Here is a 13,457-nt window from a genome sequence, read left to right as displayed (position 1 = left end):
TTTGGTGGGGATTTTTTTAAGACAACCAAAGATCGAGTGAAATTTAATTTAACTAGGCAAAGCACCCCAATTGGTTCAGTATAACTGACTAAGTCCTCCTTTACATCTAAATAGACACAAAATTAGCAAAGCAGTTGTTTCTATCTTAAGTATCTTATACGCTTAATAAAAAACAATTACGAGATTATCAATCTCTAATTACCAGTTCTTCTTGTTAAATTGCTTCGAATTTATAGTAGTTTCCTCGAGTTAAACTGCCTACAGTTTTTTGTCCTCTTCAAAAGTGTGTTCTTCATGGACAGCCTCGGTAGCCGAAGGTGACTTTCGACGCATTGAAAATCTTGATTTTCGCCTTTTTCTGCAAAAAACCAAAACAAAACAAAAGAGAGACAAGGAAAAAGAAAAGAAACGCTCAATCGCTATTATCTTGTGAAACAATTATTTATTTAAAAATTCCCGTTCTATCATGTAATAAATCAGTCAATCAGTCAGTGAAACAAACTATCAAACAATCTGTCGAATGGCCGCTCAGCTGGGCACACAGTTAGCCAGTCAGTGAAACAGTCAATCAGTTGTTCTGGCGATTGATCAGCATTCGTTCAGTCAGTCGGTCAAGTAGTCAGTTAGTTGGTTTATCAGCTGCTCAGTCATTTTTGTCAGAAATTCAGTCAGTCAGTCCGTCAGCTGGTTAATCAGTGAGTAAGGATGTTAGTGAGTCAGTTAGTCAGTGAGGTAAGTCCGCTAGCGACAGTTACTCTTTCAACCTTTTAGCCAGTAGGTTGAGAAGCTAGGTACTTTGGAAATAAACCAGTAATTCAAATAATTCAGCGGTTAGTTCGTCAGTGACAACGTCCGTCAACTTTGTTAGAAGGACAGTTTCTATCTCTCTAGGAATTTGAACCTGTGTATATCCCGCTGCTCACCACTTACTTCTTTTCGGTGGAATGCCTGAATTTACCGTCCCCTTTTTTCAAACTCTTGTTCCGTTTTCCTAACATTAATAGAAAAAAGTAAAAAAATTACATATTTGATTTGGTACCAAAAGCGCTGTAGCAACTGCTTAACTTGATGAAACTGGTTAACGACACTCTAAATGTAAGAAAGACACAAATAAATAGAGAACTCTAGGTTAATCCGTGAGGTAATACTGGAGAAATAAAACCAATCAGCTGCTTTTGTTTTGTTTTGTTGGTTTTTTGTTGTTGCTTTTTTTTTTTCACTGAGGTTTCTTCTAATAAATTTGCAAAACAAAATTGTTTCATTTGATGAAACAGCAAATAAAGGAAAAAAATTTTAAAAAAGCCAAAAAATTTAAAATTTTTTCCAAGATGTAGGCGAAACGAAGAGGATAGAATAATAAAGTGGAAGTAATTATTACATGGAAAAACTTTTTTTGCCAAAGAAATTTGCATCGGGCATATTTAATGACTTCCTCTTTTCTGTCGAGGCTCATCAAAATTCGCAACAGAACATTGCCCTTTTCGCGAAACAAACCCAAAGCCAAATTAAAAACGGGTAAAAAAACCCGAAATACGCTGCTTTCGTGGTCGTGAAATTGCCTTTGGCAAGGCATTAAACACTTGTGATACGACACATAATCGATGGATGTCAAACTTCAGGATTTCTTAAATGTTTTTGTTTTGTTTGTTCGTTGGTTTTTTTATCTTTTGTTCGACGTTTACTTGAAGAATTGCTTAAGAATTTTAAAGCTCGCAAATAAGAATTACTTGAATCTATACTTAACTTGATGTTTTCATACTTATTGCCGTTCATTTTGGTCGCAACCTGCTATGCAAAATCTCAATTTATTACGGCCAAATTTCGCTCATTTGCATAAAAAATTTCATCTCTTAGTTCTGTTTGAGGATAATTGAAATTTTTTGATTTTACCACCAGTAGTAGTGGTAGGAAAGCCAGCTGAGAAATTTAAAGTTACTTCATTCAGAGCTTGGCAATGCTTGAGGGAGGTAATGAGATTCTGAACTGATCGATACGCAGGAGAACTTAACAGTCCTTAGAAGGTTTGTCCATTTCTAATACAGTAACACTGGATGAGTAGTCAAACAAACAAAGAATAGCGACCAATTGATAAGCTATAGATTTTTAATAAAGGTAAGACAAGTTACCTTGATTTGAATCAGCATACCCAGTTGGTGCCCGTTCGATTTTTTCGGCTTCATCAAGTCCTCCTTGAAACAAGAAAGGTAAATACTGTCATTCTTTTGTGTTTCGAACTAATCAACAATGTTGTACCTTATTTTCTATGTATCTTAGTATTGGTGATTGTTTCAGAATCAAGTTAGTCTATTTTGTTTTTCTTTATTTCAGATAATGACTGGAGACAAAAAAACAAAGAAATGTTTCAAAACTTTTAAACCTAACAAAACTGTGTTAGAACACGAGATCCATAGAATTTAAAACTAACGTAATGAACGATGAAGGTTGAATAACTATAATGATGTAAATTAACTTTATTGACTTGTGGGAATGAAAATATCTATCTGTCCCAGATCCCTCCAGAAGTAGAGAACAAAATAAAAAGTACCATTAATACAACATATTGTTGAGTCTTGGCAATATAAACTAACAGAACAGCAAAGAAAATTTCAGTACGGATCTTTTATTTATATAAAGATGACATCAGAGAAGAAACTTTAGCCTACCTTGTTGTGGATGACGCACATCAACATGAGCCAGTTCGATAACTACACCCTTGACTTCCCCTTGAAAAAAAAAGTAAATAAAACATATAGTCAGACATTGCCACTGTGTTGTCATTGACTATAAGGAAAAAATGTCTTACCTCCCAAGCCGCCATGTTGTTCAATGTCTTCCATGCCCTGTTGGTTCAGTTGTTCTCCATCTCCTTGGCCTTTTCAAAGAAACCAAAGGAAAAAAATCGTGAACGAGTCAGGAAACAAATAAGAGATAGAACAAAGGGATTTTTTGTAACAAACGCAGAACGAGATCTACAATTTTAAACAATTAAAACGTAATAGACGAGAAAGGTTGGGTAATAAAAATGATAATAATAAACTTTATTTGTGTGTATGAGAATATCCTAAAGTCAAAGATCCTTCAGTTACAGAGGACACATTACCAAATCACCAGAGGTACAATATAAACTAACAGAAGAGCATTAAAAACTTGACATTCAAATAGAAACTCTAGCCTTACCCTGTTGTGGATGATGCATACCAACACTTGCCAGTTCAATTTCTTCGCCCTCAATTTCTCCTTGAAAAATGAGAGTAGAAAAAAGATGTACAAAGAATAACCCTGTGCTCTCAGTTCAAATGTTTATGATATGTTAAGTGACACCTAAAAGGTTTTTACCTCCCTTGCCGCCATGTTCTTCATTGTCCTCCATTCTGTGCTGGTTCACTTGCTCTCCCTCTCCTTGGCCTTTTTAAAGAAAAAAAAATGAAAAGAGGTTTATGAAAAAAACAAAAAAACAAAAACGAAAAAAAAGCAAAAAAAAACACACAATAGAAATAACGAAAGTACTAACAAACGAACGGGGAAATGGGTTCTAGAATTTGAGATTAACGTGGTGAACAAAGAGGGTTGAATGACTGTAAAGATAATAATAAACCCTATCTGTGTATATGAAAGTAACAAGCAGTCACAGATCCCTCCGGTAGCAGAGGACACAATAACATCACCAGGGATACCATTCAAAACAAACAGATTAGCAATAAACACTTCAACACGGTATTTTTCTTCCAGACAAGAATTACATTGGATTAGAAAACTGCAGCTCACCTAGTAAGGGATGATGCACACCAACATGAACCAGTTCGATTTGTTCACACCCACCTTCGCCTTAAAATAAAGAGGAAATAACGAATATATATTTAGTCACAGATTGCCTTTTTTCCCCCATTTACAGTTTTCACGATATTTCCAGAAATACGAGTTAGGATTTACCTCCCTCGCCACCATTTTGTCCATCGTCTTCTATTCCCTGTTGGTTCGGTTGTTCCCCATCTCCTTGGCCTTTAAAGAAAACGACGAAGAAAAGTCAATGATCGAGTCGAGAAATATTTAGTTCGTACCACAAATGAACAGACCAATAAAAGAACGAAGGAGCGAACGAGTAAATACATGATTAAATGAATGTCTCTATGCATGCATGAGTAAATTGATTTATGACTGAGTGACTGAATGAATAAATCAACAGATCAATAAACTGTATTTGCAGCAATCTGTTAGTTTACATCGTTTTTCGGTTTATTTCTGATCAGGAGCTGATAATTATATCGCACCTTCCTGATCCCAACCACAGCAGGTGAAAACGGTCTTCAAGTAGTTCCAGACTTTTTCCATTTTTTTCTTCAGAATGCCTCTGACCTGGATACAAAATAGCCAAAAGTGATCGAGATTTCGCTAGCTGCCTTGAGCTAAGCTCCGATGACAAAACAGAAACTAACGAATTTCTGTTGTCCAATGCTTTTGAAACATTATCAGTGTCCATTGCAAGTGAACAAAGCAGTCTTGAACAATATTATACACTGCTTATAGTCGGCTGAAAACCATTACCCTTCCTTTAACTAACCTTTATAAGTCTACTTACGGATTTTATTATCTTGATTACTTATAATGGATTTAAAGCGCATAACTTACCTGTTCTGTTGACAAGGTGTACAGGATAGGATTCAAGGCTGAGTTGATCGGAAGGGCAAATACAGCAATCCAGACAGCGAGGTCTCCTTGTGCTTTGTACGACTTCTCGATGATGGTCCTCATACCAATCACTATCACCGGCATCCAGCACACACAATCACTCAGGATGATGAAGAACACCCGCCTTGCAAGAGCCGTTTCCCTCCTAAAGTTAGCTCTTCTGGCCTGAATCTCTCTTTCAGTACCCTGACGGGCCAGTCGCCGGCTAGACAAGTAAGACTTGACGAGTATCATTAGATAAGCACCCATGATGAACAAGAAAAAAGCAAAATTCAAAGCGAGAAAGATAGCCACAGAATACTCCCAACCTGCCGGCTTATCAGAAGTAAGCTGCAAGGGCAGACATACCACACTTCTACCATAGTAACTATGGTACCTGAATGGGTCTTCAAAATACTGAATACCAAACATAGGCAAAAAGGCCATAAGGAAGCCGATTGCCCATATGATGATGCACAGGATATGTGTTGCCTTTGGTTTCAGAGAAGCACCTTGGTAAGGAAACACAATATTTTTAAGCCGATCAGCAGATATCAGCGTCATCATCATAACCGACACCTCACTTGACAGAAGGGAGATAGCTCCGATTATTTGACAAGACAAACCAGACCTCCACTGGAAGTCATGCAAGTAATACTCTCCTCTCCATAACAGATCTTTAGTGCCAAGAGAGATCAGGTAAATACCCATCAAACCATCGGACACTGCTAAGTGGAGCAACATGATGGACTGAACCACGTTCTTTTCTTTAAAGATCACTCGCCAAGTGATAACAAAAACTGCACCAATCAGAGAAAATACTCCTATCACCCAGATACTCTTCCTTGGGGCAGAATTCTTAAACATACTCTCACAGTTGGCAAAGTCGTCGTTGTATGTGAAAGCACAGTCAGCGTCCTCCTTGTGCATATGACAACACATCAGATTTGTGTCGAGACTCCTGCAATTGTAAAATATCATCCACTGAGAGAAGTTATTTCATTAAAACTTCGCAGACCATGTCGACAAGAACTTGCTTTTAAGAATGTATCAGTAGCTGATGGCTGGAGTTATTCATTGACTTATACAAAATATTTTTTTTAAGAATCCAAGTCTTCAATTCTTTTTGCAAAAATTTAAATTTCTCAAAGATGTTGTCTACTCAGAATATATAGCTTTGCTCAAAAACTAATAATTTGCGAATGAATTTTATCAAAATCTTACACTCGCTGTATATCTTTCAACATATCGAAAAAACCATATGGAATCTCCCTCATCTTGTTGTACTGCATATACCTGGAAATTAAAAATCAGTAGATAAAAATATCATGATCAAAAGCCGCAAAACTCCATAACATAATTTAATCTTTCGAATAGGCTCTCTTAATCCCACATTGTCAACGAAGTCTTTCGTTTAACAAATTTATTTATGTTTATCTCGTGACCAGGTTCCCTCTAATCGCTAAGCGTCTTTTTCCTCTATATAAACCACTTACAACCAACAATTCCTGTATTCTTGGACGAAGGGCTAATGCTCAGACGTCGGCTTTTGAGGATTTTAGCCAATCAACATAACCAACACAGTTGTAATTAATTAAATTTTGGATTAGATCGACCATGATATTATCATAATGCTTAGGTCTGAGTTATCCGCCGAAGCCGGAGGCCGAGGCATATAAAGCAGACACAATATTTCACAGTCCATGATATCATGGGAAAACCGAAAACAATAACTGTTTTATTGTACATTTTAAAACACTCTGCAAAATAAGACATTTCTCTCTGACTTTGCAAAAGTTTCAGGACGTCACATTGACGAGGGGCTTGGCAACTAGTCAGACTTTGAACTCCACGTTATAACCCAATACCTGATGCAGATATCGGTTATCATGTCAACTTTATACGCTTTTGTATATTGACCTTATGCTCTCAACCAATCAGAGTTTTAAAGTAGAATGACACCAAATATCTTAAAATACCCTACACCGACGCAGCACCAAAGTTTCTTTACAAACTTACTCCCACTAAGCAAATAATCAATCTGCTGACAGGAAAGAATTTTCCGGTGAGTTGCAGATAAGTTAAGAAGCTTTTACAATAACAGCATCGATTTGGAGTGTTTTCATTATATTTCAATTTTTTGGACACCTCAAGGTAACAAGGTTCGTTTCACAACTTTGTCATCACTTCATTGATTTTAACACTCACAGAATTTTCAACTGTTTAATGTCTTTGAAGTTGTCGATAGAGACCTGAGTCATTTCGTTTTCCAGAATTTCTCTAACAAGAAGAAAGTGCAACAATGTTTCGAGATTGATGTGTAAATGATCATTTAAATGTGAAATGCACAATATGTTGTATAAAAAACACCTTACTCACTAAATAAGTTTCATAGTCAACTTACATAATCAAAAGCTTCTTTAGGCCTTTAAAAATTCCTTGCGGGAAGTATCTGAGTTTGTTTCTCGATAGATAGCTAGTGAAGAAAGGAAGAAAATGAGATGAATGTTCAACATGACGGATTAAAGAACGGGACATTAGTAATCGTTTTCATAAGAATCTAAGGGATCACGAGAATACTCACTAACATGTTGCAATATAATTACAAGAAACTTTTGGAGAAAGATAACTGATAGTCTGGGAATCAGGAGATTTCTTTTATGGAGTATCACGAACTGCAAATGTCCCAGGTTGTATAAAAAAATAACCCTGGTACTGAAAAACACCTTGCATGATGTCCAAACCGGCCCATCCTATACAAGAATCGCCATCACCAAGAAAAAGGTCCTACACAGACCCTCATAATGAATTAAAATCAGAAATTGCAGGAAATGAAATGATGTCTTAAAAACATGAAAAGGTACATCGGATTAAGCATTTTTCCGCTTGCAGTAATAAAAAAATTCAGCAGTCAGGCCAAAATATGTTACCAGTACGATAGTATATTTTCACTTTTGATAGATGCTTAGATTCAAAACTTGTGCAATAGAGAAATGCTAATAAACTACTCACAGGTCAGATAGCTTTACCAGTCCCCGAAACTGTTTAGGATGCAGCTCCTTTAACTTATTCTCTTCAATTTTTCTGTTAAATCGCAAATCATATATCTGTACTTGGCCAGTTTTCTTTTCATTTAAACGTTGAAAGTTATACCAGTGGTCGGTAATTAGAGTACCTTTCGAATGAGTGTCCAAAAGTAAGAGCCAGAGTAATCACAATGACCAATTAAAGCAAAGGGAGACTATGGATCTGTTAGTGCTGTTGTCGAAGTCCAACCGAATTAAAGATTAGAACACTGAACACGATGAAACAACTTTTTAAGATCTTCTCTTCGACTTCGGTTTTTTTCTCTCGACCTCGTGGTCGCAGATCACGTGACCAAGTGACTTAGTGGGGGTGGGATGCCCCCTACAGATCCAGTCTACATTAGAAGTATCAACGATTCAAGCACAAAGCTTTACGCGCCGGAAAATGCGAGAGATCAAGTAGCGTTTGGTTTTAGTTTGGTGCTCGATTGGTTGATAGGGTGGCACAGGTTTTTAGATTGATAATAGAGGGATTAAAGTAAAACGAGAGCAATCTTCGATTTCTTCTGGCATTATATTAAATTAGCTGAATCAATTTTGTTTTTGACCTCAATAGCTCAAGAATTATCGAATTCAAAAGCAATTCTAAGAAAATTCCCCCTAGACAACTACAAGTTCGTACTTTAAATGGGGTATCTTTTGAAATTTGCTGAAATTTGATGTAATTGTTTTTAATTCTCCAAAAATTCTTAATTCCATCAATCGATCAATCAACTAATAATTAACAAGAGAGGATAATCCTCCCCAACAATTATTCGGTTATTAAAACTATCCATCATTACTCACATTGTCGTTATGTTGGTAAGGTTAGCAAATATCGTTGGCGGTAAATCTCTTATTTGATTGTTGGATAAAAGCCTGCAAGATTAAAACAATTAACCACAAACTACGTTTCACTGCAAAGCAGAAAGTTCTCGAAGATCATGATGGCAACCGGTAAGATCCAATTAGCAATATCCTTACACATCTCTAGGATACAAAGATATGTATTTATGTTCATTCGGCCAGACACGTATTAACGAACAGCTTTAATTAGATTAAATCGAAGGATATATGGAATGATAACATTTAACGAAGAGTCAATTTCAAGTTCAAAACTTCTATTTACTTTGTGTGATAAAATTCACGCAGAAATACAGAAAGTTTTGCAACTCGACAAATCAGAGAGAAGATTGCTTTTATCGACGTGCTTTTAAGTGTTTTGTTTAGTTTCTTTTATATATTTTTGTTGTTGACTTACAGCGTTGTGAGACTTGTCAGATTGCTGAAGATTTCTTGAGGGAGATCCTCAACTTCATTATTAGACAGATCCCTGAAAGTTTCAAGGAAAAATGAATTAACTTTTCAGAAAAAAATAATTCCAGCCGGAATGTAACTCTTATAAAAAGTGAAACAATTGGGAAGACACTCTGACGAGCATTCTTTCGCTACAAGTAAAGAGCACGATGGGAGGAAGGCGTGATCCATCGATGGAACCCAAGACTACCAGGGAACACCTACTGGTCAGAACCCGAGACCAGCGAATTTCGACTCTTTTAGCTCTCAGTAGCTCTGCCTTCTATAAAGCACCATCATCTCAGGATTGCCATGTTGCAATTGATTGCGACATGGTCACTTGGTTTATTTTCCCATGTCTGGTATAAGGAACAGAAAAGTGATGAAGAGTCAATACTTTTTATAAACACATTATATTGTATCGATCAAACTCACAGCTTTTTCAAAGCAGTCAAATCTTTGAAAAGATTTTTGTGTGGCGTTTCAATTCTGTTGTCTTGCAGCCCTCTGAATAAAAGTTGGAATAATACGAGAATCCTTTTTATTTAGGTAAATTGTCATTACATCGTCTAATTTGGGTGTGTTTTCAAAACTAACAGTAGTATTACCTAACACTGATCAACATCCTGACTTTTTTTTAAGTTGATTTTTGATAGCTTTCGATAAGTTTGAGGCTATTATTGGCAACATCGTATTCTATTGTGTTTTGTTTGTGCAACGCCGCTGTCATTAACTTTTTAATATTTGGAAGAACCACCCTGCGCTTTAACTCACTCGTTCATCCAATAAGCATTCATATAAATGTAAATGAGCCTTTCTGGCATTCGCCAAAAGTTATCGTCAATAGAAGTTTTGATCTAAAGTATGGCCAGGATAGCTTATTTGCATAACTTAAATGAATCATAATCACGCCTGCCATTAAAGCAAAAGTTAATATCCTTTCAAGTTAAAGTAGATCGATATAAAAGTGAGCTTCCTGACTTACAGAGACTGCAGCTTCACTAATGGAGTAAATAAATCACCACGCAACTTCTTAATCTTGTTTCTGCTTAGCGACCTACAAAATAATTGTTTTTAAGAATTTTGATCAATTATCATTATAAGAAATAATCACATCTAAAGAACAAGATACGGCAACCTTAAGGTATTACAGAAGGAAAATTAGCGTTTTCATTCAAACTGATGTAGCGTGAAAACAACAGGTGATATACAAACGACTAAGAATATATGAAAGTCATACATTTGAACTGCGGATAAAGACGTGAATGAAAGTGATCCTCACAGTAATGACCACTACTTGAGCAGCAGTGAAAATAAGGCCTGAAAGGATCATCATCAATCTCCTTAGCAATTTGTGCCTCGTTATATATGTCTCTCTGATCAGGCATATTCTTTACGTCATCTGCTCAAAAATGATCAAATCCGTGAGTGTGAGGCAAGTAGTAAAGTTCACCGGGAATACCAGGCACTGTAAAATGCCTGTACTGTCTTATGAAATGGCTGTTCCATTCATGTTTAACTTTATCAAGATCAAGTTGCAGGAAGTCGGAAAACAAAAACCAGACACATTCCATGAGCAAGTGGTTCCCTAAAGCAAGCTTTAACGAGTTCCTTAAAAAAATCTATTACCCACGCAGTGAAGTACCTTTTACTATGTGACCATCAGCCTTGCATGTGCTGATTAGCATGTGAAAATGAACAACTATGGGCAACTGTTTCACCGGATAAAAAGCACTGTAAGGCAGCCAGTATACCACTCTCAGTGCCACAGTCTGTTTGCACTAACATTGGTCGCAGTCCGTTTTCTTCCACTGCATTGGGGGAAAACTGGCTGGAATCACGGGATCATTGATACTTTTACATGCTTTGAGCCACAATATTTTCCCGGAAAATCCATCCTCGCAGCCATGTATTGGTAAGCCGTTAGGTTTCGGTTTACCGTATCCGTCAACATGCCAACCTACGTTTAGACCAGATGAAATGTATGATCGACACGGCAGCTTCCTGGCCTTTCGAAGGGCAGATGCCTATGGATCAAGCTCTCGTCAACCATGACGACCATGTGTCGAGGGACAGCAACATTGTAACTTTCTGTTCATCCTTTTCATCCTCCACATCGACGGCAAATTATTTTCCACATTTGTGGCAGAACATCGCAATACACTTGGTACAGTTTAACCCGTTTGCGTAGTGACTCCAAGTCGACCAAGTCTAACTTGGTGCGACTTGTGCTGTATTAGTATTTTCCCGCGTTTGACTTAGTAATTAGTAGGAAAATGTACTCTCATCGGTATCTTATGTTTGTTTGGGCATGTGGCACTCTGATATTCAACTGACTTCCGGTACGCTTTCGCGTCACGATCTCCTGTTATCTTACGCACATTCGAAGGTGTCACGAATATAATTTTGCCTATTCCATTGGAAAACTATGTTTCCCATCGGAATCTATTAGTGTTAATTGGAAATCTAGGGCAAAAAGTTCGCAACTACCATTTTTTTTTGGTGCTAAGGTATTGTATTATGGGTGAGATGGAATCAATGTGAGCCTATATATGTTACTTACAGGTGAGTCAATTTGGTGTTGTTATTGAAGATTCCGGCTGGTAGATCTTCTATTTCGTTGTCATACAAGTACCTACAAAAATGTTATACCGTGGATCCTACAGTTTATTCTGAGTTAGGAAAAACCAGTTTCCCTAACTAAATAGCTGTTTAAAATAAGAAGAGTCGCAGGCTAAACATGCAACACAAACCTAGTAAATAATGTGCTTTAAAAATGAATAATATATAGTATTGTGACTATCCAACATCTATGAGTGTAAATGAAAATATGTCCAAGCAGTAGGCATGAGACATACGAGATCAAATAGCTACAGCAGGTTGAAGTTCTGAATGCAATCCAAATCTTAACGAGAAGAATAAAGCGGCATTTGGGTGAGCATTTAGCCCGCAGAACCAGCGTAACTTTTTTAGGTTTTCGGGCTAAAGGACGCAATCGCGAGTTGAGCGCGAAGTCCAACTCATTTCTTTGGTCACTGGCGTGAAAAAAATTAAAAGCAAAATTTAAAAGTTAAGTTAGAGTAGATCGACATAGAGTACATCGAGACATCAGCTCCTCAATATTCAGTTCGTCTGGTGTTGTGGTTGTATAAAAGTGTTTCCTTTCTCTTTCTTCTTATGTTTTTGTTTTTTTTGTTTTTGTTTGTTTCTTTGTTTTTTTTTGTTTTCGTTCAAATTTTATTTTTACCTTTTGTTTATTTATATAGAAAATAGTCCGTGTCGAGGTTCTAAAGTAAGCAGAGACCCCGGAAGTAGAGTGGGTGATGTTCACCATAATGGCTGTTTTTACTCTTGTTGTGATTGTTGATTTGTTTTTGCTATTCCCTCAGGAGAAGCGAGGGGATTCTATCTTCCCTCCTTATATGGCTGAGCTCTTTCTGTGCTCAAAATGTCAGGACATCTTTCAAAATAAAAAAATAAAAGCAAACTTATTTCCAGATTCTTCAACTCCTCCCACGTTGGGAGCGAGGCAACTCCTAGAAGGTCAAGGAACGAGCCTTTTTCTCCTGCGTTTGTCATGGTTATTTTTCATTTATCTCATTGCAAAAAGCATAAGTTTTCTTCAACAAAAAGATGAATCTTCCAAAATTTTCCCCACTCATAACGTGTAGCTTTGTAGCTTAGTTTGTGGTATCGCCCAATTAGTATCTGGGTGACATGGGTTCGAATCCTGTCCGAGCCTGAATTTTTTTAGTTAACTTTTCTTGAATCCTCAAGTGAAAAGAAACTTATTTCATTTCGAATTCATATTGAAAAGTTGCGCAGAAAAATTGTTTTCGTTTCGACAATAAAATGTTTTCAACTGTTTTGTTATACGCACTTGAAGTGAGGGGATTCTGAAGCAAATATTCAGGGGCTATGGGGCGTCCTATATAAGTTATTAGGCATAAGGGCGGAAAGGTTGACATTTATTTCTGTAGCTCATGTGGTAGTAGTGTTATAGGAGGCCTGGGTTCAAATCCTGTCCGAGCCTGAGTTTTTCTCTGTCTTCTTTTCTGCAATTGGTAAAACTGCAGCTCACCTGCGAGGATCGTGCCTTTCTTTGATTTTACATCGGCAGCTCCAAAGAAGAATTTTTTTTATAAATACACAGCTTGAACTTGCGCAAAGAAGAGAACCCTTGTTTTGACAATATACTGTTTGTAAACGATTCAAGTATAATAAACAAAATATCCCTGTTTGAACTAACCATGTGTTCTCAAAGTGGGAGGGGGGAGGGGGGAGGGGGGAATGTTTATTTTGAGCAGTCACTGTATGAAAAAAAGTCCGAATTGATTATTTTTTTCTAAATGATTTCTTACGTTTGGGAAAAGGTTCCATAAAAGGTGAATTTAAATGGGATTAGTAACGACTGAAATCTGACTTTCAATG

The 13,457-nt window shown here is 36.9% G+C and overlaps 1 protein-coding gene and 1 pseudogene across 1 annotated transcript; both read right to left on the bottom strand.

Moving 5' to 3' along the window:
• Positions 1 to 258: 258 nt before the first annotated feature.
• LOC131798770 (G-protein coupled receptor GRL101-like) lies at positions 259 to 9,651 on the bottom strand. Its single transcript, XM_066164701.1, has 18 exons — positions 9,635 to 9,651; positions 8,992 to 9,063; positions 8,538 to 8,609; positions 7,678 to 7,749; positions 7,070 to 7,141; positions 6,874 to 6,945; positions 5,890 to 5,961; positions 4,627 to 5,626; positions 4,269 to 4,353; positions 3,931 to 3,999; positions 3,766 to 3,825; positions 3,337 to 3,405; positions 3,178 to 3,237; positions 2,804 to 2,872; positions 2,664 to 2,723; positions 2,127 to 2,189; positions 931 to 991; positions 259 to 358 (listed from the first exon to the last, which is right to left on the bottom strand). Exons 1-18 carry the CDS (start codon positions 9,649 to 9,651, stop codon positions 259 to 261), a joined length of 2,145 nt encoding a protein of 714 aa, XP_066020798.1.
• A 592-nt stretch (positions 9,652 to 10,243) lies between these two features.
• On the bottom strand, positions 10,244 to 12,605 carry LOC136276889 (uncharacterized; annotated as a pseudogene).
• Positions 12,606 to 13,457: the final 852 nt, after the last annotated feature.

This window comes from Pocillopora verrucosa, chromosome 1 (assembly GCF_036669915.1).
Source record: "Pocillopora verrucosa isolate sample1 chromosome 1, ASM3666991v2, whole genome shotgun sequence".
NCBI classification, from domain to species: Eukaryota; Metazoa; Cnidaria; class Anthozoa; order Scleractinia; family Pocilloporidae; genus Pocillopora; species Pocillopora verrucosa.
Note: the sequence above shows the minus strand (reverse complement) of the source record. Positions and strands in the feature narration are given on the sequence as shown.